Raw genomic sequence first — 24144 nt, 5'->3', positions numbered from 1 at the left:
GCATATTGTACAGCAATGGTGGAGGCAGAGAGGTAGAGTTGAGAATCATCAGTATACATGTGGAAAGTTAGCCACGTGTCTGTGGGTGATGTAACTGACAGGTAGCATGAAACTGATAAAGGAGGGAACTGTGACTTAATGCTCAAATCAACAACAGCATTGCTGAAAATCTCTGGTGTACCATCCATATAACCCAAGTGAAAACCTTAAAGTATTCATACACTCAGATCTTAAGATGGGCCAAAATTTAGTCACTATGTTCAATAGCATTGCATCCTAAACCAGTAAATCATACCCAATGCCGTGTGCTAGATAACAATCTAGTTCTGTCTAAGTTGGAGCAGATTTCCACACAGCAACCCTGCACATCAAAATGACCAAAAATCTAACCCAATGTTGTGTGTGTCACATCAAGGAACCTCACGACAGAACCATACAAAATATTGGATAAGCAGCAAAATGTATGCAGTTATCAGAGTAAATACATACCATCAGGGTGGAAAGATCTTTATGGAACAGTATTTGCATACCTGCACTTGATTTATTGGGCTCTAGGGATTGCAAACTTGGATAACAAACTAGCTAATAAGCCTCCCAGCAGCAATTCAGAGTTGAATGGCTAATGGTCAGATGAATGTTTTTTTTTAAATTTCATACTCAAACAGATCTGTACCTGAGCCTTACAGGAAGGAAAAAGTTGACAGTAGGAAACATTTCTCATGCTCTACAAAGAAACTGGCAGCAAGAAAGCCGGTACATGGAGAAAGAACCAATGCCAGTAGAAATGAGTCTGTTCTGAACACAAACATTTGCACTTTCAATACCAGGAAGTTTAACTTGGGGTGATGAGGAATTGACATAAGTGTGATTTCCAACTCACAAAGAAGCCAGGAGTTAAGGTGTTAGAGGCAGAGCATAATGAAGCAGAGGAAACTTTTGTAGGGCTATGGGGAAAGGGTGAGGGAGTGACACTGGATTTATATTTCCTTTAGAGGTGGCAGAGTCCCGATAGGCCAAATGACTTCCTTCTGTGCTGCAACCATTCTATGATTCTGTGGACCTGAATGAAGGCTTAAGATATCGAAGACCCTGGCTGTTGAGCATACAGATATTGACCTCAAGGGTAATACCATAAAAACGTAAATGATTGCAGTATCAGAACCAGAAGGTACTGCAAACACTCTCCGAAGATAGCATGGATAGCAGCAGAATCCAGTATCATACTTAAGGTAAAATCGGAAGAGGGCTTCTCAACAATGTAGTGCACCCTATAACAAATAGCAGCTCCATGAATTGTGCACACATCCCACAGAACACAGATACTCCCTGATACATACATACCTCAATATCCTCTGGACGAAAAACTTTGGTAGTTTGAAAGTAGTGAAATGGTTATTTTACTAGACCAGTAATCAAGAGACTTGGACTAATAACTAGAAAGTGAGAGTTGAAATTTAGAAAATTTGATTTTAGCTTAATAGATGTAGAAATAAAAAACTGATATCAAATAAAGAGGCAACAAAAGCTATCCGATTGTCAGAAAATCTCAACAGGTTCACTAATGACCTGTAGATAACCATTTGTGACTCCAGTCTCATAACAATATGGTTAACTCTTAAATGGCCTCTGATTTGGTGCCCCGCTACTTACTGACAGCAATTTACTGACACCAATTGAACCACGTTTTGCACCTTTTGACAACAGCAATGAAAGTAGTTACTTGCTCAGCATTCTTGAATGGCACTGTGAGACAGTAAAGTGTTAGAATTATTGCTCCAAAGCCAAAATCACCTTGCACTCAAATAATCCAGTAAAAAAGATAAACATCAGCTTTTTAAAAAACTTCTGTATATACTCTATACATTAAAACATAAATATTTGTAGCTTAGCAGGATGTAGATCCTCCATAACTGCCTTTAATAAAAATAATATATGGGCAAATATATGGCCAATATTATCCCATCTGGAAAAGCAAACATTACCGCTGAAAGGTCTAAGAACAGTTTTTTTGTTCTTTACAACCTGTGAATGAACTGGTTTATAAAAAGCTTGTAAAAATATGGATGGCCATGCATGGATTTAGGGAGACAAAGCTGTATTCAACAAAGCATTGCTGGCCCGCACTATTCATTTGTAAATGCTTTTCTTCATTCACAATGCACCTAACCTGCCAGAGAAGGGTATTAACGAAGCAATGTCAGAAAAGTGTACCACCAATCGTCTAGTTCTGGGAAAAAGACTGGTTCGAGACAACTTCCCTGACTCTCAGCTGGCCAATATTGCTCCGTCTGACAGACTGAAAGCACTGAAGTTTCAATGAATCTATCCTGTTTCACAAAGCAGTCTATCTGCCCAGAGAGAAGCAGCAGGACTTCAGAAAGAAATTGATTCAAAGTTGTCCCACCTAATAACCTGAAGATATTAAATAACAAAATTACAGTGTGCATCAGATTTCAGTTCCCCATTTGAAATGAAAATCGCTTATTGTCACAAGTAGGCTTCAAATGAAGTTATTGTGAAAAGCCCCGAGCCGCCACATTCTGGCGCCTGTTCGGGGAGGCTGGTACGGGAATTGATCCGTGCTGCTGGCCTGCCTTGGTCTACTTTAAAAGCCAGCTATTTAGCCCTGTGCTAAACCAGCCCCTATTTAGAGTGTTCTTCCTCTCAGCCACACAATTGAGGCAGAAGAGGAGAAAGAAATGTTAAGTATGCAGGAATTACTTATTTTTGTATCATAGGGTGGCCGGCAAGGTGGCGCAGTGGTTAGCACTGCTGCCTATGGCGCTGAGGACCCAGGTTCGATCCTGGCCCTTGGTGACTGTCCGTGTGGAGTTTGCATATTCTCTCCGTGTCTACGTGGGCCTCACCCTCACAACCCAAAGATGTGCAGGGTAGGTGGATTAGCCATGTTAAATTGCCCCTTGATTGAAAAAAAATTATTGGGTACTGTAAATTTATTAAAAAAGAAAAAATGTTGTACCATAGAACTATGTTGCTTAACAGGAGGTGATCAAGTAATTAAGAGATTTATGTAGAATTACAACTTCCCAAATAATAATAATATTCTTTATTAGTGTCACAACTAGGCTTACATTAACATTCCACAAAGTTATTGTGAAAATCCCCCAGTCGCCACACTACAGTGCCTGTTCGGGTACTGAGGGAGAATTCAGAGTGTCCAATTTACCTAACAAGCACGTCTTTCAGGACTTATGGGAGGAAACCAAAGCACCGGAAGGAAAGCCACGCAGACACGGGGAGAATGTGCAGACTCCGCACAGACAGTGACCCAAGCCGGGAATCGAACCCAGGTCCCTGGCGCTGTGAAGCAACAGTGCTAACCACTGTGCTATCATGTTGCCCCATGGAAGAAATCAAAACATTTCTTGCCTAGATAAAGTCTCTAGGCGAGTCACACTTGTTACTTCTTTTTAAGTCCACATACATGAACCTATTAGTACTTGGTTTGGAGAAACAGAGAAAGAGAATAGAAATAGGGCTGTAATTACTCACTTCTGCATCAAGGACTTCCTAATGACAAGCTCATCATCCAAGTCAGCTTCATTAGCCATGAAAAGTAGACGTTTGCATGTGTCATCAACTCCGACGAAGTCCCTTTGTTCAGCTGCATACATTAACCAAAAATTATTTTTAAAAACTTGTCATTTCAGCCATGTCAATCACGATTTCTGGGTGATACAGAAGCTTCAGAAATGGTTCACGCAAGGGCCTCAAGAATGATTCCCAGCTTTAACAACCGTTGTTATTCATATAGGCTTAAAAAGCTCGGTATATTCACATTTGAAAAGTGTACGTTTAAGGATGATAGAAGTCTAAAATAGACTAGATTGTGTCCTTGGTAATTTGGGAAAGTCCAGAAGTCATGCGCAAAAGTTTCACAAAAGTACGGCTAAGGTGAGGCAGTTCTTTTCTCAGCGGACTGTAAATCTAAAGAACAAATTTTCAGCTCATGTGGTGAATGAAGTCTCTAAATTGTACAAGGATATATATAATGGTCAATGTGGGCACCTGAACTAGTTTTGATCATCTAAGCAGGTCAGAGACAAATATTCCAGATGTTCTTCCTCCTCTAATAGCCCTTAGGTCTTTATGTCTTTGCCTCTCCCAGGTGGCATCAGGACCGTTATTTTCTTATGTCCCAAGAACAGAAACTGAAATCATTAAAATCAATGCATTCAAGTAAAATAAAGTGAGATTTCGGCCCAACCATTAATGTGTACTATAAAATAATTGATTGGCAGTTTACAAACAGGTATTTTATCTTCAATGTCAAGTAATAGAGACATCACAAGTGTGAACTGTGAGCAGTTCTCCCTGTTCATGTCAGGAGGTAATCTGGCTCTCGACTATGCTCAAGAGCAGCAGTAAAAGTAAATGCCTTACTGTTGTCATTTTAGAAATATAGCATATATTCTCCCCGTGTTTGCGTGGGTTTCACCCCCACAACCCAAAGATGTGCAGGCTAGGTGGATTGGCCACGCTAAATTGCCCCTTAATTGGAAAAAAAATGAATTGGGTACTCTAAATTTATTTAAAAAAAAGAAATATAACATATATGGAACAAGGAAGCAGCAAACTTGAGAGACTCAGCTTCCAGATGGGGCTGCAATCGAATGATCCAATCTAGGACAACGACTGTACTGGATCAATTCTACAGAAGACCAGGAGCTCGCTTTATACTCAAATGGGTTACTGTCATAAAATGAAGCAACAATGTAACCAAATTGATTGGAATAGAATTGAAATTAGATTCAGTGGAAGACAGTGGAAAATCCTTAAAAGCACAATGCTAAACATTCAGATAAATACATGACTGAAAGCAAGCCAGCTCCAGATGTGGCCCTAAACAGATTAACAAATTCAGAACAAAAACAGCCATTACAAATTCAATAGGAAAGGGATGTTAAAAAGGTTACTGGAATTAAAGGAGGATCTAGGAGAAAAGCATTATCATAGGTACGAAGTATAAATTGTAACTGTTTCAGTGTTTCATCATCAATATTTGCTTAGTAGTACATTTAACATAGTAAATGTCCCAAAGCACTTCACATGGTCATTATCAGACAAAATTTGACAAAAACTGACATACGGAGATATTCGGCTAGGTGACCAATAACATGGTCAAAGAGGTAGGTTGGAAGGAGCACCTTAAAGGAGGAGATAAGTAGAAAGGTAGAGAGGTTTAGGGATAAAATTCCAGAGTTTAGGACCTAGGCAGCTGATGGCCATCAATTCCATAAAGGTGAAAACCAGGATGTGTAAAGACCAGAATTGAAGGAGCACACAGAACCTGTAAGGCTAGAGGTTACTAAGATGGTATGGACAAGCCCATGAGACATTTGAATTTTAAAAATCAAGCTGCTTAAGGAGCAGGCAGCAATGCACAGAAATAGTGGGTCCCAATTTACTTTCCATCACTCATCGCCCTTGAAGTAATGATGAAGTGTCACCTTTCTTTTGAAGATCATGTTGTGTAGTTAAACCCACAGTGCTGTTAGGGGTTTTCACATGCTCCAGGATTTCAATCCAGCAACAATGAAGGAATAGCAATACATATTTCAAGAAAGGATGCTGTGTGACTTTGAGGGAAATTTGCAGGTGCTGGGTGGTGTTCTTATGTAACTATTGCCCTTGTTCTTCTAAGTGGAGTTGGGACACAGACAGCAGAACTTTGGTTATGGAGGGTGCAAAATGGGAGGCTGACAAGAGAGCATTGGAATAGTTACGTCTAGAGATAACAAAAGCATACACAAAGGTGGCCAGAGAAGAAATAAAGTCATAAAATATGCAAATTGGCTCAAACAGAGCACAAGTACCAGGCTCGAATAGAACATAAGTACCAGACAGTAAACATTCTGAATTATTTCCTTTAATAGAACTGACAACTAACAGATAGAGAGACACAATCCTCAAATGGACGGCATTTAAACCCAGAAAGCGAAAGAAGACTGTAGGATATGTGGAGGCTCTGACAATCTTCATGAAGGAATCATAGATTTCATAGAATTTACAGTGCAGAAGGAGGCCATTCGGCCCATCGAGTCTGCACCGGCTCTTGGAAAGAGCACCCTATCCCCATAACCCAGCAACCCCACCCAACACTATGGGCAATTTTGGACACGAAGGGCAATTTAGCATAGCCAATCCACCTAACTTGCACATCTTTGGACTGTGGGAGGAAACCGGAGCACCCGGAGGAAACCCACGCACACACGGGGAGGATGTGCAGACTCCGCACAGACAGTGACCCAAGCCGGAATCGAACCTGGGACCCTGGAGCTGTGAAGCAATTGTGCTATCCACAATGCTACCGTGCTGGAATCACTCAACATTACAAAGCCACCAATAGACTTGAAAGAGTGCAACATGACTACAGTCAAGAAGGGTAATAATTCCCAGAAAATAATAGAGACTTTGGTCTTATTTTAAATCCAAGTAATTTGGAAGAACTGTGGCAGCTTAAGTTCAATACAGACAAATGTAAAGCACTAAACATTGGAAGGAAAAATGGGGAACACATAAACTTCATAAAGGTGTTGAAGTTAAGCATGAAGCTAAAAGAGCCCCACAAGTCTCAGTTAGTTCAGCACTCAATGTCTAATCAAATGAGCAGAAATCCACAAGACCAATGGAATTAAAGCTAAATCCTGGAAATCCTGGATGCTGGAAATGTGAAACAAGTACACAGAAAATGCTGGAAAAACTCAGCAGGTCTGGGCAGCATATATGGAAAGAGTTAATGTTTCGAGTCCATATGGCTCTTCTTCAGAGTTCCAATGGAAGACAAATGGAAAGTTGAATTATATAGTCAAAACAATGGAACTGAATTAGAGGAATTGTGATAAGCTTGAATACTCTGATTAGACCACACCTTGAGAAGTGCATCCAGTTCAAGAAGACACTCAACATCAGGGTCAGTGCAGAGAAAATCTACATGATTCAGATCCTGACTTAGAGCTTTTAGTCAAGTTGAAAGCCCATGCTCTTCAACCTTGAAAGAATACGCCTGAAAGGTGAGCATATAAGTATACAAGATTGCAACAGCTTAGCAAAAACAAATCTGGAAAAAGTAACAGATTCAAGATAGTAAAATATATCAGACATTTCTTTACAAAGTGATCAACATATGTAATTACCTAGCAGAAGTAGAAGCAAAACCCCTGAAATCATTTATGAACTAATTGGGTGCTGTAATGAAGGACTTTAACATTTCTGGATGGAAAAATGGAGGTGAGCCAAATGGCCTGCCTCATCCATAATTGTCAGCCTTTGCTCAGTGGAACACTCCCACCTCCGAGTCAGTAGGTCCTAAGTTCAAGTTCCATTGTGTAGGCTTTAGTATATAATCTAGGATAACACCCCATTGCAGTACCAAGGGAGCACTATTGCAGCAAATTTCAGATTAAATAGTAAACCAAGGTTCCATTTTTCCTCAGCCAGATATAAAAGATCCCAAGGCACAATTTGGAGAGCAGAGGAGTTCTACCAGTTTCCTGGTCAGCATTTATTCAACATCACCAAAATTGATTATCTAGTCATTTTTCTCACAACTGTTTGTTGGAACTTGCTGTATGCAAACTGACTGTTGCATTTGATGATGTTACATTAATGACTTAGATTTGAACATGTTAAACAAACCGTTTCATGCAGCTACCATACAGTGATGACACAAGTGATATTTCTCACTAACAGAATACCAGTCAATCCAAACAGATGTTCTATCCACCACACAACTATGCAACATTGTGTATGCAATTCAGTGTGAAGCCAGGTACATTGGGCATTCGGCCCAGCAATTAACTGATCAAATCCAATATGTTCCTTCTGTTCATAATAGTCAGGGACAGACCATACTTTGGATTGGATTTGTTTATAGTCACGTGTACCGAGGTACAGTGAAAAGTATTTTTCTGCAAGCAGCTCAACAGATCATTAAGTACATGAGAAGAAAAGGGAATAAAAGAAAATACATAATAGGGCAACACAACATATACAATGTAACTACATAAGCACTGGCATCGGATGAAGCATACAGGGTGTAGTGTTAATGAAGTCAGTCCATAAGAGGGTCATTTAGGAGTCTGGTAACAGTGGGGAAGAAGCTGTTTTTGAGTCTGTTCGTGCGTGTTCTCAGACTTCTGTATCTCCTGCCCGATGGAAGAAGTTGGAAGAGTGAGTAAGCCGGGTGGGAGGGATCTTTGATTATACTGCCCGCTTTCCCCAGACAGCGGGAGGTGTAGATGGAGTCAATGGATGGGAGGCAGGTCCGTGTGATGGACTGGGCGGTGTTCACGACTCTCTGAAGTTTCTTGCGGTCCTGGGCCGAGCAGTTGCCATAGCAGGCTGTGATGCAGCCCGATAGGATGCTTTTACTAGTCCATACCTACAACCTTTCAGTTTTTCAGTTAAAAGGTCAGTGTCTAGTTCAGTGTCTGATTGGCTGAAGCTGCCCCCACCCTAATTGCTGAGAGGTAGTTATCTGTCAGTCACCTGAGGCCTGTTTTGTGGCACAAGGGTGTACATTGTATTCTTCTGTTTGAAGCTTAAATAGTGTGAGTCATCTTGTTTAGCTGGGTTCTGTATAGAAGACAGACAGAAAGCGCACTCATAAGCTTTGAGCAGGTGAAGGAGACACAGCCTGAGTGGGAATTGGAGCTTGGTAATTTGGCGCGGAGTGAGAGGAGGTGCTGTTTCCCTTTTTGTTCTGTTTCCTTCGTTTGGCTTTGTAACTGGTAATCAGCAGGGAGAGATCCAGAGTGCATTCAGGGAAGCAGAGAGAAAACCAGGGAGCACCCTGGGAAGGTAGGTGATATAAAATCTTACCACCAGGTTCCAGCGGCCTTCATTCTCGGCGGAGAGAGAGCCGGGGAGCAGCTTGGGAACAGGTAAGTGATAGATATTCTGATATTCTGAGTGATCCGACTTGGGGGGGGGGGGGGAACCGGGGGGGAGAGAACCGGGGGGGGGGGGGGGGGGGGGGGGGGGGGGAGAGAACCGGGGGGGGGGGGGGGTGAGACTGTGAGATGTGGCAGGTCCGGGAGGCTGGAGCAGTAGTTGGATGCACTTAGGAGCATGCAGGTGGCGGAAAGCATCATAGATAGCAGTTATATAAATGTAGTCACACCCAAGGTACAGGCAAAGAAATGGGTGACCACCAGAAGGGGCAGGTAGTCAGTGCAGGAATCCTCTGTGGTTGTCCCCCTCTCGAGCAGGTATAATACCTCTTTGGATACTGTCGGGGGGAATAGCCATCAGGGGAAAACAACAGCAGGCAGAGCAGTGGCACCACGGCTGGCTCTGATGTTCAGCAGGGAGGGTCAAAGCGCAGAAGAGCAATAGTCATAGGGGATTCTATAGTCAGGGGCACAGATAGGCGCTTCTGTGGACGTGAAAGATATTCCAGGATGGTATGTTGCCTCCCTGGTGCCAGGGTCCAGGATGTCTCAGAACGGGTAGCGGGCATCCTGAAGGGGGAGGGCAAACAGGCAGAGGTCGTGGTACATATTGGTACGAACGACATAGGCAGGAAGGGGGGTCCTGCAACAGGAGTTCAGGGAGCTAGGCAGAAAGTTAAAAGACAGGACCTCAAGGGTTGTAATCTCGGGATTACTCCCTGTGCCACGTGCCAGTGAGGCTAGAAATAGGAAGATAGAGCAGCTAAACACGTGTCTAAAAGCTGATGTAGGAGGGTGGGTTTCAGTTATCTGGACCTCTGGGAGTTCTTCTGGGGCAGGTGTGATCTGTATAAGAAGGACGTGTTGCATCTAAACTGGAGCGGCATAAATATCCTGGGTCGTGAGGTTTGCTAGTGTCACACGGGAGGGTTTAAACTAGTATGGCAGGGGGGTGGGCACCGGAACAATAGGTCAGAAGGTGAAAACATTGAGGGAGAACTAGGAAATAGGGCCACTATGGCTCTGAGGAAGAGCAGACAGGGAGATGTTGCTGAAAACAGCGGGTCTGCTGGCCTGAAGTGCATATGTTTTAATGCAAGAAGTATAACAGGTAAGGCAGATGAACTTAGACCTTGGATTAGTACTTGGAACTATGATGTTGTTGCCATTAGAGACCTGGTTGAGGGAAGGCAGCTAAACATTCCATGATTTAGATGTTTCAGGCGGGAGGGTGAGGTAAAAGGGGCGGAGGAGTTGCGCTACAGGTTAGGGAGAATATCACAGCTGTACTGCGGGAGGACACCTCTGAGGGCAGCGAGGCTATATGGGTAGAGATCAGGAATAAGAAGGGTGCAGTCACAATGTTGGGGGTTTACTACAGGCCACCCAACAGCCAGCGGGAGATAGAGAAGCAGATAGGTAGACAGATTTTGGAAAGGAGTAAAAGCAACAAAGTTCTTGTGATGGGAGACTTCAACTTCCCCAATATTGACTGGGACACACTTAGTGCTAGGGGCTTGGACGGGGCAGTGTTTGTAAGGAGCATCCAGGAGGGCTTCTTAAAACAATATGTAGATAGACCAACTAGGGAAGGGGCTGTACTGGACCTGGTATTGGGGAATGAGCCTGGCCAGGTGGTAGAAGTTTCAGTAGGGGAACATTTCGGGAACAGTGACCACAATTCAGTAAGTTTTAAAGTGCTGGTGGACAAGGATAAGAGTGGTCCTCGGGTATATGTGCTAAATTGGGGGAAGGCTAATTATAACAATATCAGGCGGGAACTGAAGAACATAGATTGGGGGCGGATGTTTGAGGGCAAATCAACATCTGACATGTGGGAAGCTTTCAAATGTCAGTTGAAAGGAATTCAGGACCTCATGTTCCTGTGAGGAAGAAGGATAAATATGGCACATTTTGCTTCCTGGGATAACGAGGGATATTGTAGGCCTCGTCAAAAAGAAAAAGGAGGCATTTGTCAGGGCTAGAAGGCTGGGAACAGATGAATCCTGTGTGGAATATAAGGATAGTAGGAAGGAACTTAAGCAAGGAGTCAGGAGAGCTAAAAGGGGTCTCAAAGTCATTGGCAAATAGGGTTAAGGAAAATCCCAAGGCTTTTTACACGTACATAAAAAGCAAGCACGGTACGGGCTAGCACGGTACGGGCTTGCACGGTAGCATTGTGGATAGCACAATTGCTTCACAGCTCCAGGGTCCCAGGTTCGATTCCGGCTTGGGTTTCTGTCTGTGCGGAGTCTGCACATCCTCCCCGTGTGTGCGTGGGTTTCCTCCGGGTGCTCCGGTTTCCTCCCACAGTCCAAAGATGTGCGGGTTAGGTGGATTGGCCGTGATAAATTGCCCTTAGTTTCCAAAATTGCCCTTAGTGTTGGGTGGGGTTACTGGGTTGTGGGGATAGGGTGGAGGTGTTGACCTTGGGTAGGGTGCTCTTTCCAAGAGCCGGTGCAGACTCGATGGGCCGAATGGCCTCCTTCTGCGCTGTAAATTCTATGTAAAAAATTCTATGTAGCCAGAGAAAGGGTTGTCCCACTGAATGACAGGGGAGGGAATCTATGTGTGGAGCCAGAGGAAATGGGCGAGGTACTAAATGAATACTTTGCATCAGTATTCACCAAAGAGGATTGGTGGATGTTGAGTCTGGCGAAGGGTGTGCAGATAGCCTGGGTCACATTGAGATCCAAAAAGACGAGGTGTTGGGCGTCTTGAAAAATATTACGGTGGATAAGTCCCCAGGGCCTGATGGGATCTATCCCAGAATATTGAAGGAGGCAAGAGAGGAAATTGCTGAGGCCTTGACAGAAATCTTTGGATCCTCACTGTCTTCAGGTGATGTCCCGGAGGACTGGAGAATAGCCAATTTTGTTCCTTTGTTTAAGAAGGGTCGCAAGGATATTCCAGGGAACTACAGGTCGGTGAGCCTTACGCAGTGGTAGAGAAATTACTGGAGAGAAGTCTTCGAGACAGGATCTACTCCATTTGGAAGCAAGGGGTCGTATTAGCGAGAGGCAGGACAGTTTTGTGAAGGGGAGGTCACCTCTCACTAACTTGATAGAGTTTTTCGAGGAGGTCACAAAGATGATTGCTGCAGGTAGGGCAGTGGATGTTGCCTATATGGACTTCAGTAAGGCCTTTGACAAGGTCCCTCATGGCAGATTGGTACAAAAGGTGAAGTCACACGGGATCAGAGGTGAGCTGGCAAGATGGATAGAGAACTGGCTAGGTCATACAAGGCAGACAGTAGCAATGGAAGGGTGCTTTTCTGATTGAAGGGCTGTGACTAGTGGTGTTCCGCAGGGATCAGTGCTGGGACCTTTGCTGTTCGTAGTATATATAAATGATTTGGAGGAAAACGTAACTGGTCTGATTAGTAAGTTTGCGGACAACACAAAGGTTGGTGGAATTGCGGATAGCGATGAGGCCTGTCAGAGGATACAGCAGGATTTAGATCGTTTGGAGACTTGGGCGGCGAGATGGCAGATGGAGTTTAATTTGGACAAATGTGAGGTGATGCATTTTGGAAGGTCTAATGCAGGTAGGGAATATACAGTGAATGGTAGAACCCTCAAGAGTATTGACAGTCAGCGAGATCTAGGTGTACAGGTCCAGAGATCACTGAAAGGGGCAACATAGTAGTCAAGAAGGCATACGGCATGCTTGCCTTCATTGGCCGGGGCATTGAATATAAAAATTGGCAAGTCATGTTGCAGCTATATAGAACCTTAGTTAGGCCGCACTTGGAATATAGTGTTCAATTCTGGTCGCCACACTACCAGAAGGATGTGGAGGCTTTAGAGAGGGTGCAGAAGAGATTCACCAGGTTGATGCCTGGTATGGAGGGCATTAGCTATGAGGAGAGGTTGAATAAACTTGGTTTGTTCTCACTGGAACGAAGAAGGTTGAGGGGTGACATGATTGAGGCCTACAAAATTATGAGGGCCATAGACAGAGTGGATAGTCAGAGACTTTTTCCCAGGGTAGAGGGGTCAATTACTAGGGGGCATAGGTTTAAGCTGTGAGGGGAAAGGTTTAGAGATGTGCAAGGCAAGTTTTTTACACAAAGGGTAGTGGGTGCTGGAACTTGCTGCCGGAGGAGGTGGTGGAAGCAGGGACGATCGTGACGCTTAAGGGGCATCTTGACAAATACATGAATAGGATGGGAATAGAGGGATACGGACCCCGGAAATGTAGAAGATTTTAGTTTAGACGGCAGTATGGTCGGCGCAGGCTTGGAGGGCCGAAGGGCCTGTTCTTGTGCTGTACTTTTCTTTGTTCTTTGTACAAAACCCAAAACGATATGTCTAGCATTGCATGGGATTCTGCAATCTGCCACAATTTGCTGGTCAATCCTGAGAGCACTAATAGCTACACTAACAACCAATTTAAGATAATAAATCATGCTCACAGCGTGACTCATTTACACTTGGTGGAAGCAACTTCCATTCAGTTGCAGGGACCCGTTCTCTGCAAACAAAAGGAATATGGTCAAGTGGCAATGGTCAAGTTACCAGCTCTCAATGCCAGCAAAACTAAAGAGCTGGTAATTGACTTCAGGAAGCAAAGTACTGTACACACCCCTGTCAGCATCAACGGGGCCGAGGTGGAGATGGTTAGCAGTTTCAAATTCCTAGGGGTGCACATCTCCAAAAATCTGTCCATAGAAAGCATCCTATCGGGCTGCATCACAGCCTGCTATGGCAACTGCTCGGCCCAGGACCGCAAGAAACTTCAGAGAGTCGTGTACACCGCCCAGTCCATCACACGAACCTGCCTCCCATCCATTGACTCCATCTACACCTCCCGCTGCCTGGGGAAAGCAGGCAGTATAATCAAAGACCCCTCGCACCCAGCTTACTCACTCTTCCAACTTCTTCCATCGGGCAGGAGATACAGAGATCTGAGAACACGCACGAACAGACTCAAAAACAGCTTCTTCCCCCGCTGTTACCAGACTCCTAAATGACCCTCTTATGGACTGACCTCATTAACACTACACCCTGTATGCTTCATCCGATGCCAGTGCTTATGTAGTTACATTGTATATGTTGTGTTGCCCTATTATGTATTTTCTTTTATTCCCTTTTCTTCTCATGTACTTAAATGATCTGTTGAGCTGCTCGCAGCAAAATACTTTTCACTGTACCTCGGTACACGAGGCAATAAACAAATCCAATCCAATTATTCAACCTTTTGTGAATGACCCAGAAGCATGGAGAACCTATAATTCCCAGTTGCTTTCTCTTACGGCAAAGCCTTAGCCAATCAGAGCCGACTTGTCAACCAATTTCTCCTGCAATTTAAGTTGTTGTGATCATTTAACATTTGGCATTCTCGAGTTTGTCCTGAGAGCGCAAGACAAAAAGCTTTGTTCCGCCTTTTCTCTGTGGGCCCGTATCGAGATTAATTCCCCTCTGACCACTGCCTTCAAAACTTCCCAAACTGTTGTTGCAGAGACCTCCCCCGTATCATTTGTTTCCACTTAGTTTTGGATGGACTTGTTCACCCGCCCACAGATCGCTTCATCCGCTAACAACCCCCCGCCTCCAGCCTCCATAGCGGGCATTGTCCTCTCTCCAAACTAACCTGTAGATCCACCCAATGTGGGGCACGATCCGACACTGCGATTGCCGAGTACTCAGTATCCACCACCCCTGGTATTAGAGCCCTGCTCAAAACAAAAAAGTCGATGCGAGAGTATACCTTGTGGACATGGGAGAAAAAATAAAACTCCTTCGCCCTTGGCCGTGCAAACCTCCATGGGTCTACTCCACCCATCTGTTCCATAAACTCCTTCAATTCCTTTGCCACGGCTGGCACCCATCCTGTCCTGGATTTTGACCGGTCCAATTCCGGATCAATGACTGTATTAAAATCTTCCCCCATGATCAAGATATGTGACTCTAAGTCTGGGATCTTACCTAACACGTGCCTCATAACTTCCACATCGTCCCAATTCGGAGCATACACGTTCACGGGTACCACCTGCACCCCCTCCAGCTTCCCACTCACCATTATGTACCTACCCCCCCCCCCCCCCCCGTGTCTGACATGAATGATTCTCCCTGTCTCAAATGCCACTTGTTTATTGATCAAGATTGCTACCCCCCTGGTCTTTGAGTCCAGCCTGAGTGGAATACTTGGCCAACCCACCCCTTTCTCAATCTAGTCTGGTCTATAGCCTTTAGATGTGTCTCTTGTAACATTGCCATGTCCGCCTTCAGCCCCCTCAAATGCGCAAACACGCGAGCCCTCTTGACTGGCCCATTTAACCCTCTAACGTTCCATGTAATCAGCCTGGTCGGCGGCTCCCCTCCACAAACAGTCTGTCTCCCCATTGTCCTCTTCCCCCCCACTTGGACAAACATCTTCAAAGCATCACATTCCCCAGTAAACAAATATCAGAAAAAACAGTGAAAAAACAACCACAGAAAAAAAAAACAACCACAGGAACCAACCCCCCTCCAACCAGCTCCCAGTAATACAAAGTTAACTTTTGCCATCAAAACCGCACCTTATTGGACATAACACTACTTATTCAAACCAACACAAAAGTGATTTTCAACAAATCGCCACTACAATACTCTCCAAAGATTCAGTATCTTTAGTTCACATCCAGTCTTTTCTCCTTGATGAAAGTCAATACATCGTCTGGGGTTTCGAAGTTAAAATCCCGTTCCTCATATGTGACCCACAGACGGGATGGGTACAACATCCCGAACTTCACCCCCTTCTTAAAGAGGGCCCTTTTTGCCCGATTAAACCCAGCTCGCCTCTTGGCCAAATCCGCGCCCAGGTCTTGATAAATGCGCAGCTCACAATTCTCCCACCTGCTGCTCCGTTCTTTCTTGTCCCACCGCAAAACGTGATCCTTGTCCAGGAATCGGTGCAAACGTACCACCATCGCCCTCGGCGGCTCCTTTGCTCGGGGCTTCTTCGCGAGGGCTCTGTGCGCTTTATCCACTTCCAGGGGCCGAGGGAATGCCTCAGTCCCCATCAACGTCTCCAGCATGTTTGTCACATAGGCCTTCGCATCCGATCCCTCACTGCCTTCAGGGAGGCCGACGATTCTCAGGTTCTGCCTCCTGGACCTGTTCTCCAGGTCCTCCAGCTTCTCCTGCATTCTTTTCTGGCGGTCATTCATCGTCTCCACCTTGGTCTCCAGCACGGTTACGTATTCCTCGTGCTCGGACACCTTTTTCTCCACCTCCTGGATCGCACGTCCGTGGTTTTCTTGATTCTGCACCACCTGATCAATCGAATCCTTGATCGGGTCCAGCGTGTCCTTCTTAAGCCTGGCGAAGCAATCTAAAAAAAACTTCAGCTGCTCTGTCGACCACTGTGCCGTCTCCCCGCGGTCCTGCTTCTCCGCCATGCTTTCCTGCGTTGCCAGCTCTGCTCGCATCTTTCTTATAGAACTTTGTCTTCTCACACGCCCACTTTTGGTCCAATTCTCCACACACTGGAGGGGTATTTCTCCTCACTGTCTCACTCGTCACCGATTTATCCAATAAAATCCAGAAAAAAACAGGAGGAAAAGGTCCAAAGATCCATCACAGGCTGGAGCTATCAAATGTGTGACCTACTCCTCCATGGCCGCTCCCGGAAGTCTCCTATTTGAAGCAATTCTGAGAAACAGAATCAATCTGTATTTGGAGAGGCAGGGATTAATCAAGAACAGTCAGTACGGTTTTGTTAAGGGGAGGCCACGTCGGACCAACTTGAATGAATTTTTCAAAACGATGACCAGGTATGTAGATGAGGACAATGCATTTGATGTAGTCTACTTGGACTTCAGCAAGGCTTTCGGTAAGGTCCCACATAGGTGACTGATGGCGAAGGTTAAGAGCCAATGGGATCCAAGGAAATTTGGCAAGTTGAACCCAAAATTGGTTGAGTGGCAGGAAGCAGAGGGTGATGGTTGAGGGGTGTTTTGCTGACTGAAAGATTGTGTCCAGTGCGGTCCCACGGTCAGTGTTGGGGCCCTTGCTGTTTGTAGTTTATGTAAATGATTTAGACTTGAATGTAGGAGGGCTGATCAGCAAGTTCACAAATTATACTAAACTTGGTGGGTGGTAAATCATGAAGAAAGTATATAGACAGGCTGGTAAGATGGGCTAATCAGTGGCAAATGGAATTCAATCCAGATAAGTGTAAGGTGATGCAGTTATGCAGGACAAAGAAGGTAAGGCACATGATGAACAGCTGGACCCTGGGAAGCACCAAAGATCAAAGGGACCTTGCTGTCCATGTACACCGGTCCTTTAAGGTGTATAAAGTGGTTAATAAGGCAAATGGTACACTTGCCTTTATTAGCTGAGGTATAGAGTTTAAGAGCAGGGAGGTTAGGATGGAACTGTACAAGACGTTGATTCGGCCATAGTTAGGGTACTGTGTGCAGTTCTGGAACCCACATTATAGGAGGGATGTGATAGCGTTGGAAATGGTGCAGAGGCGATTTACCAGGATGTTGCCTGGATTGGAGAATTTTAGTTATGAAGAGAGATTGGAAAGATGGGTTGTTTTCCTTGGAGCAGGGGAGACTGAGAGGGGACATGATTGGAATGTGTAAAATTATGAAGGGCATAGATAGATAGACAGGAAGAAATTTTTCCCCTTGGTGGAGGGATCAATGACCAAGGGGCATAGATTTAAGGTAAGGGGCACGAGGTTTGTGGGGTTATAAGGAAATGTTTTTTTGCCCAGAGGGTGATGGGAATCTGGAACTCATTGCCTGGAAGGGAGGTGGAGGCAGAGACCCTCATAACATTTGAGAAGTAATTTGGATGTGCACTTGCGATGCTGGAAAATGGGATTAGAATACTTAAGTGGGTTTTTTTGACCGACACAAGCGCGATATGCCGAAGGGTCTTTCCTATGCTCTATGACTCTATGACATTCGCATTGCGATTTAATTCATCCTTTTAAAGCCTTTTTTGCCTTTCTAAAATAAATGATATAGATTCTTTACAATACACACTATAATCTCTCTTGTAATCGAAACAGGCAGGAGACAGCCTATTCACGATATGAAATCATGATTCCATACTTCCATACTGGTGCAATTTTGGCATTCCACTTCCTGTCCTTAAAAAGGACTAGTGCATGCTTCTCCAGAAACAGCAAGCAAAAAACACTGTTGCAGTGATCTTTATAGGTCAATCTTCCCAACTGTTATCAGTCCCTTTGCTTTCAACTATCTGCACCCCTGGACTTGCCCCCTGACCCTCACTCTTTCCAAACCTCCCACCTTTCTGATGTATCGTCTGGGTTCAGCTTTGCAGAGGAGGCACAAGATGCACACACTTGCAAGTGATCCACCAGCTGTCTAGCAGTGTTCATTGCGTGCGTTTCCTCCAGGTGCTCCAGTTTCCTCCAACAGTCCAAAGATGTGCAGGTTAGGTGGGTTAGCCATGCTAAATTGCCCCTTAGTGTCCAAAAGGTTAGGTGGGGTTACTGGGTTATGGGGATAGGGAGGAGCTGTAGGCTGTTCTTTCTAAGGGCTGGTGTAGATTCAATGGGCTGAATGGCCTCCTTCTGCATTGTAATTTCTATAATTCAGTTCTGGCAGTTTAAATTATTCCAATGAGGCTCCACAACAAAAATTAATTGGGCCTTGCACTGACTCCGACAGGTGGATGGCTGGTTTGCAAATGCGCCCCTTTTGCCCAATGAAAGTAGACTGAAAGCAGACAGATGAAATTTTATTTCGAATTTCTTCTCTGAGTAAAAGGGTGGGGATAGATTTTCAACTTCCCAACCCAACGTAAATCTGGTGTAACAAATGGGTGACCCATTATACAGACACACAGATTTTCATCTCCACTGATTTCAACGGACATTGCCAGGTAATAAGATGAAAATTTAGCTTATTGTCTCCATGACCATAAAGATCACTGTCTACAACACCTATGGCGCAACATTGAAGAAACTTCCATAAGGAGTTTGTGGTTGTCTATTAGACCTTCTGCTGATATTTTCATGAGTCAATTGCGTATGTTTTTTTTCCTCCTGGGAAAACTTTACCTTCTTTATTTTTTCCTTTCTGGCCTGGCACAGGTTCAGTAAAATCATGTGCCTTGCGCATCAACATCGACACTGTGGCATCATGTGCACGGAATAGGTCTATCACCTCGTGCAGGGCTGCGTCAGTGATGAGGTCACAACTGACCACCAAAACATCGGTCTGTGAAAAGAAAAAAAAGAGGGCATTTCAATACAACATGCAGATTTTCCCCAGAACATGGTCCTGCCAGAATCGAGAGGAAGAGATAAAAGGAAGAAAAAGGACAGAAAAGAAATGAGGTTATATAGTGCCTCTGAAATCAGATAGCACCACTGTGCTGCACAGTTCATTAAATCCTAACTGTTATTTTTTTGTAGGTCAAACTCAGCAAGTAACTAACACATCCAAGTCTCAAAAAGAGCGAATTAGATAAAATAACCAGGTATTCTGTTCTTGATTATGCAGATTGAGATGCACAAAATGGCCAGGAGATGCCCCAGCTCCTCCTTTGATCGTGACATCAGATCATTTACGTCATCTGGGTGTATTGTAGTCTCACCCAAAAGACAAGGATAATGAAATACTCCCTCAGTGTCATTCTGGTTTGTGTTCTCGAGTGTTGAGCTTGATCCCACAATATACTGACTCAGAGGCAGCTTATATATACTACTGCAACAAGCATGGGCAGCACGGTGGCACAGTGGTTCGCACTTCTGCCTCACAGCGCTGTTGACCCGGGTTCGATCCCGGCCTTGGGTCACTGTCCGTGTGGAGTTTGCACATTTTCCTCGTGTCTGCGTGGGTCTCAACCCCACAACCCAAAAGATGTGCAGGTAGGTGGATTGGCCACGCTAAATTGCCCTTATTTGGGAAAAAAAGAATTGAGTACTCTAAATTTATTAACAAAAGAAAACTATTGCAACAAGCTGATTGATATGCTTCTGGCATTAATTAGAGTAGGTGGACAATCATACTCGTTAGCGAATGATCGCTAAAGAGAGTATCTGTCACACTGAAAACAATTGTAATCTTTGTTAAACTTAGACAAGATCTTTTTTTAATTGCCTTTCCACTGCGTCAGAGACAAGTCATTTCAGGTTAGGAAATCCAGTGAATTAGCACCGATAAGCATCACATTCAGCCTGGATGCAAATCCAGAGGCAATGAACATTTTAAAGTTCACTATTTACTAACTAACTACTTCTGTACATTCATCAACTCTTTGGCAATATTTTATATTGATTATCAAAAAATAAAGAAACCTTGCCCAAACCTTTTCATTCAATGCTTCAACAAAAAAGGGCTTTCTTACAGCGAGAGACATTATGTTGCCTAAAGTTAAGAGGAGTGCATCTATTAAATAAAATGAGAAAATTTTATGAATCAAAGAATGTTTCTAACATATCCGATTCTGCTGAAGGATTATCGCCCTGTAAAGCTTTTTTAAAAATTTAGAGTACCCAATAGTTTTTTTCCACTTAAGGGACAATTTAGTGAGGCCAATTCACCTACCCTGCACATCAGTAACCTGGAGCCGGGATCGAACCCGGGTCCTCGGTGCCGCGAGGCAGCAGTGCTAACCACTGTGCCACCATGCCGCCCTTCGCCCTTGTTTCTCGCTCCACAGATGCTGCCTGACCTGCAGCGCATTTCTAGTATTTTCTGTTTTTATTACTTAATTCATCCTATTCTTACAATAAGAGACTGGTCACATTTACAGATGCTCCAAGATCCAATGCAATTCGGCAGCACGGTAGCACAGTGGTTAGCACTGTTGCCTCACAGCGCCAGGGTCCCAGGTCCAATTCCCGGCTTGGGTCACTGCCTGTGCAGAGTCTGCACGTTCTCCCAGTGTCTGCGTGGGTTTTTTCTGGGTGCTCCGGTTTCCTCACAGTCCATAGATGTGCAGGTTAGGTAATTTGGACATTCTGAATTCTCACTCCATGTACCTGAACAGGCGACTAGGGTATTTTCACAGTAACTTCATTTCAGTGTTAACGTAAGCCCTACTTGTGACAATAAAGATTATTATTATTTGTTTACAAGTTTTCAAAACGATATTAAGTTACATGTATATTTTTCATTTCTAGAATTTTATCACTTTTTGTGTTGCTCAGCTTCTGTCATCCTTTCCATAGTTAAAAAAAAACTTTTAACGCTCATCATCTTCAACAATGTACATTGCTATTTGAAACTGGAATAATTCAAACCCCCAATTATATTCAGCGATTAATTAAGAACCCTCTTCAGGAATTTTACATAAACTAAACATGGCTGCAATATTTGTCTGCGATTATCAGAAGATTTCCTATGGGATGGTTCACCTAAAATCAAATACCCTGCTTTATTAAAAGTGGTATTAGACCATGAAACTTTTAATTTACTATTACGACGGATAGATAAAAGAGGGGTGACTGGAGATAGAGCAGGGTGAAGGCAGAGGCAATATAGGTGAGGAAGATGTAGAGTGAACCAGGTTCAGAGATCCTGGACGTCAGACGACCAGCAAGAGGAGCATCAATTCCACTGTCCGTGTGGAGTTTGCACATTCTCCCTGTGTCTGTGTGGGTTTCACCCCCACAACCCAAAGATGTGCACGGTAGGTGGATTGGCCACACAAAATTGCCCCTCAATTGGAAAAAAATAATGGGTACTCTAAATTTATTTTAAAAAATGTTTTTAAAGCATCAATTCAGTTTGGAGGTAGTGAGGACTAACATGGGGACACAAGAGGTAATATGGGTTAAACAGCATACCAAAGTTACAATAGTCTAGTTTTCTGTGAGCGATTAAGTTGGAGGAGATGTAATCAGTGACAATCCAGCAGTTTGTAGTCAGGGATGACATACCAAAGACATACCCAAAACTGGATGTCAGGCAAGTAGCTTGACAAGACACAAGCAGTCCAAGTTGCTCTGGAGAAAGGTAGAGCTATGGGTCTTTAGCTGGGAAATAGAGGGGATATTTTGGAGAATATTGCCATGGAGAAATCAAGGATGGTTAATAAATTACAAACACTGTTACAGAAGATATAATTGATGATGTTGTGCTGTTAGAAGAACAACGACTGAAATAAACGGATTCAAATAGAAAAGGATGAGAATGCAGCTGAAAGGTAACAATATGTCAGGAAAGGGATATTACACACGCGACAACAATTGAAGAGGTTGAATAGGTCAAAGATAAGGATTTTAAGGATAGAATGGTGATGAAGTTGAAAAAGAAAGGGAAACATTAATGTCAGCTGGTATTGAATGTTCTGGTCTCACAGACAAGGTGAGTAAAAGGATAGTGGAAAAGGGAGGCAAAAAACTACAAAACAATGGGGTCCTGCACTAAAATACACCAATGACCAATGGAGGTTGATGACAGGACAGGAGCAGATAAGGCAACTGCAAATATAATCTTGATCATGGAGATGAAAAAATCAATGGGTGAATCGTGCTATTTCTAGCACACTGATATTACTTCAATAAAGTTAAACTTTATTACATTTTAAAAATTAGGCTTGAAAATACTACCCCCCCCCCCCCCCCCCCACCCCCACACAGCACTATTAACAGGCCTGAAAAAGTAAACCTTTGCTGGTGCCCCTCCATGGACAATGGCTAAGATGTGTTCAAGAGGCCCCCTCTGGTGTTCTTTGTATCTCGTCTCTCTTCAGCACCTCAACCCACAAATTGCTTGTCACATGACGAGCTTTTATAGTTACTTATAAAGAATTCAGAGAGAAATATTGAATTGAGTTCACTGAGCATCAATCCACTCCTTTATTATTAAATGCAAGACTGCTGTATTGTTATGACTTGCAGTCACTGCAATTTAGCAGATTGTTAAAACAAATCATTCAACACATTACACAGCAGGCTAACAATGTGGAATGTGGGACACAAACAAGACAAAAAATACAACTTTTGTATAAACAAGAATAAACAGTGAAAATTACAGGAGTGACTACACAGGATGCAGATATCATCAAGGTTTCCGATGTTCAACTTCTATACACTTAACAGAAATATTTGCTTATCAAGAATGTAAGTGGATTTAAATAAACAAGTTTTAACATTGGGGGACAGAGAGTGCATCTTAATTGCATAATTTGTATACAGGAGAGCCAGGATGAAGTGACAGTTTAATGTTCTGTATGAGCCAATACAAATAGATATTTGGAATAGAAATTCTTATATCTGTCTTATACATCAAGTTAATTAATGTCATAATTATCAAGTCACTCATCAGTATTGAGTCATTCAGTTTTTCTTTCCAAATTGGATAAAGCCTAAGTCACGTGGTTTTTCCTTTGTAACATTGTCCTGACTGTTTATGGTGGGTGTATTTGTGTTAAGGCAATTTGTAATGCACAGTGGAAGGGCTTACCAAAAAATGTCTCCTTCTAGAAGTAAAGCCTATGTGGACTCAGGAAAGACCACTGAAATAGGCAAATACACCAATCATGTTAAGGCTGGTGCCCCAGTCTACTCAACCATCATCCCAGAACCTTAGATCCTGGAGCTGAGACGCAACACAGTACAGTATAGTACAGGAAAACAAGTTACCGCCCTTCAAACACCTCAATCTGCACTCACCATCCATAACAAGGAAAAGCTCAACAGGCTGAAGGTAGTGTCACCGTCTCCCATTGAGTCAACCTGCCCAACATTCAGGACATATTCCAGTCTCAATAAACTGTTACTACCCTGGTCATGGTAGCAGCAAGTTCACTGCCAAAAAGTGTTTTTCAGTAGTCTCCAGTTGTTGCAGAGGCTCCGAGAGAAAGGGCAGGTGGCTAAAAGCTGTAAATTCGCCTGATCAAAGTTACAGAGGTGATGAAGGGACAAAAAAGTCACCATTTACACACAGACACATCGCTAAAATAAAGAGTTCAGATTAAACTTTGGGGGCGATTCTCCGAGCCCCGCGCCGGGCCGGAGAATCGCCGCAACCGCGCCACGACGCCCCAACGCCGGCGCGCGATTCTCCGTGGTGCAGAGAATCGCCGCCATTTGCATCGGCACATTGCCGGCCGCTGGAATCGGCGGGGCTGCCGATTCTCCGGCGCAGATGGGCCGAGCGGCCACGCCGATACGACAGAGTCCCGCCGGCGCCGTTCACCCCTGGTCGCTGCCGGCGGGAACTCTGCGCGAACGGTCGGGGGGTGGCCTGTGGGGGGGAGGGGGGGGGGGCCTCCTTCACTGGGGGGGGGCCTCCGATAGG

General features: G+C 44.1%; 1 protein-coding gene across 3 annotated transcripts in view; it reads right to left on the bottom strand.

Moving 5' to 3' along the window:
• Positions 1-24144, bottom strand: part of eif2b3 (eukaryotic translation initiation factor 2B, subunit 3 gamma) — a 217330-nt gene that overhangs the window by 150538 nt on the left and 42648 nt on the right. For all 3 annotated transcript variants that reach the window (XM_072510728.1, XM_072510727.1, XM_072510729.1), the window contains exons 4-5: positions 18951-19110; positions 3514-3625 (exon numbers count right to left, since the gene is read on the bottom strand). In XM_072510728.1, coding sequence (XP_072366829.1) covers positions 3514-3625; positions 18951-19110 — 272 coding nt within the window. The remainder of the gene's footprint in view (positions 1-3513; positions 3626-18950; positions 19111-24144) is intronic.

This window comes from Scyliorhinus torazame, chromosome 7 (genome assembly GCF_047496885.1).
Source record: "Scyliorhinus torazame isolate Kashiwa2021f chromosome 7, sScyTor2.1, whole genome shotgun sequence".
NCBI classification, from domain to species: domain Eukaryota; kingdom Metazoa; phylum Chordata; class Chondrichthyes; order Carcharhiniformes; family Scyliorhinidae; genus Scyliorhinus; species Scyliorhinus torazame.
The sequence above is the reverse complement of the archived record's forward strand: the minus strand, read 5'-3'. Positions and strand labels throughout refer to the sequence as shown.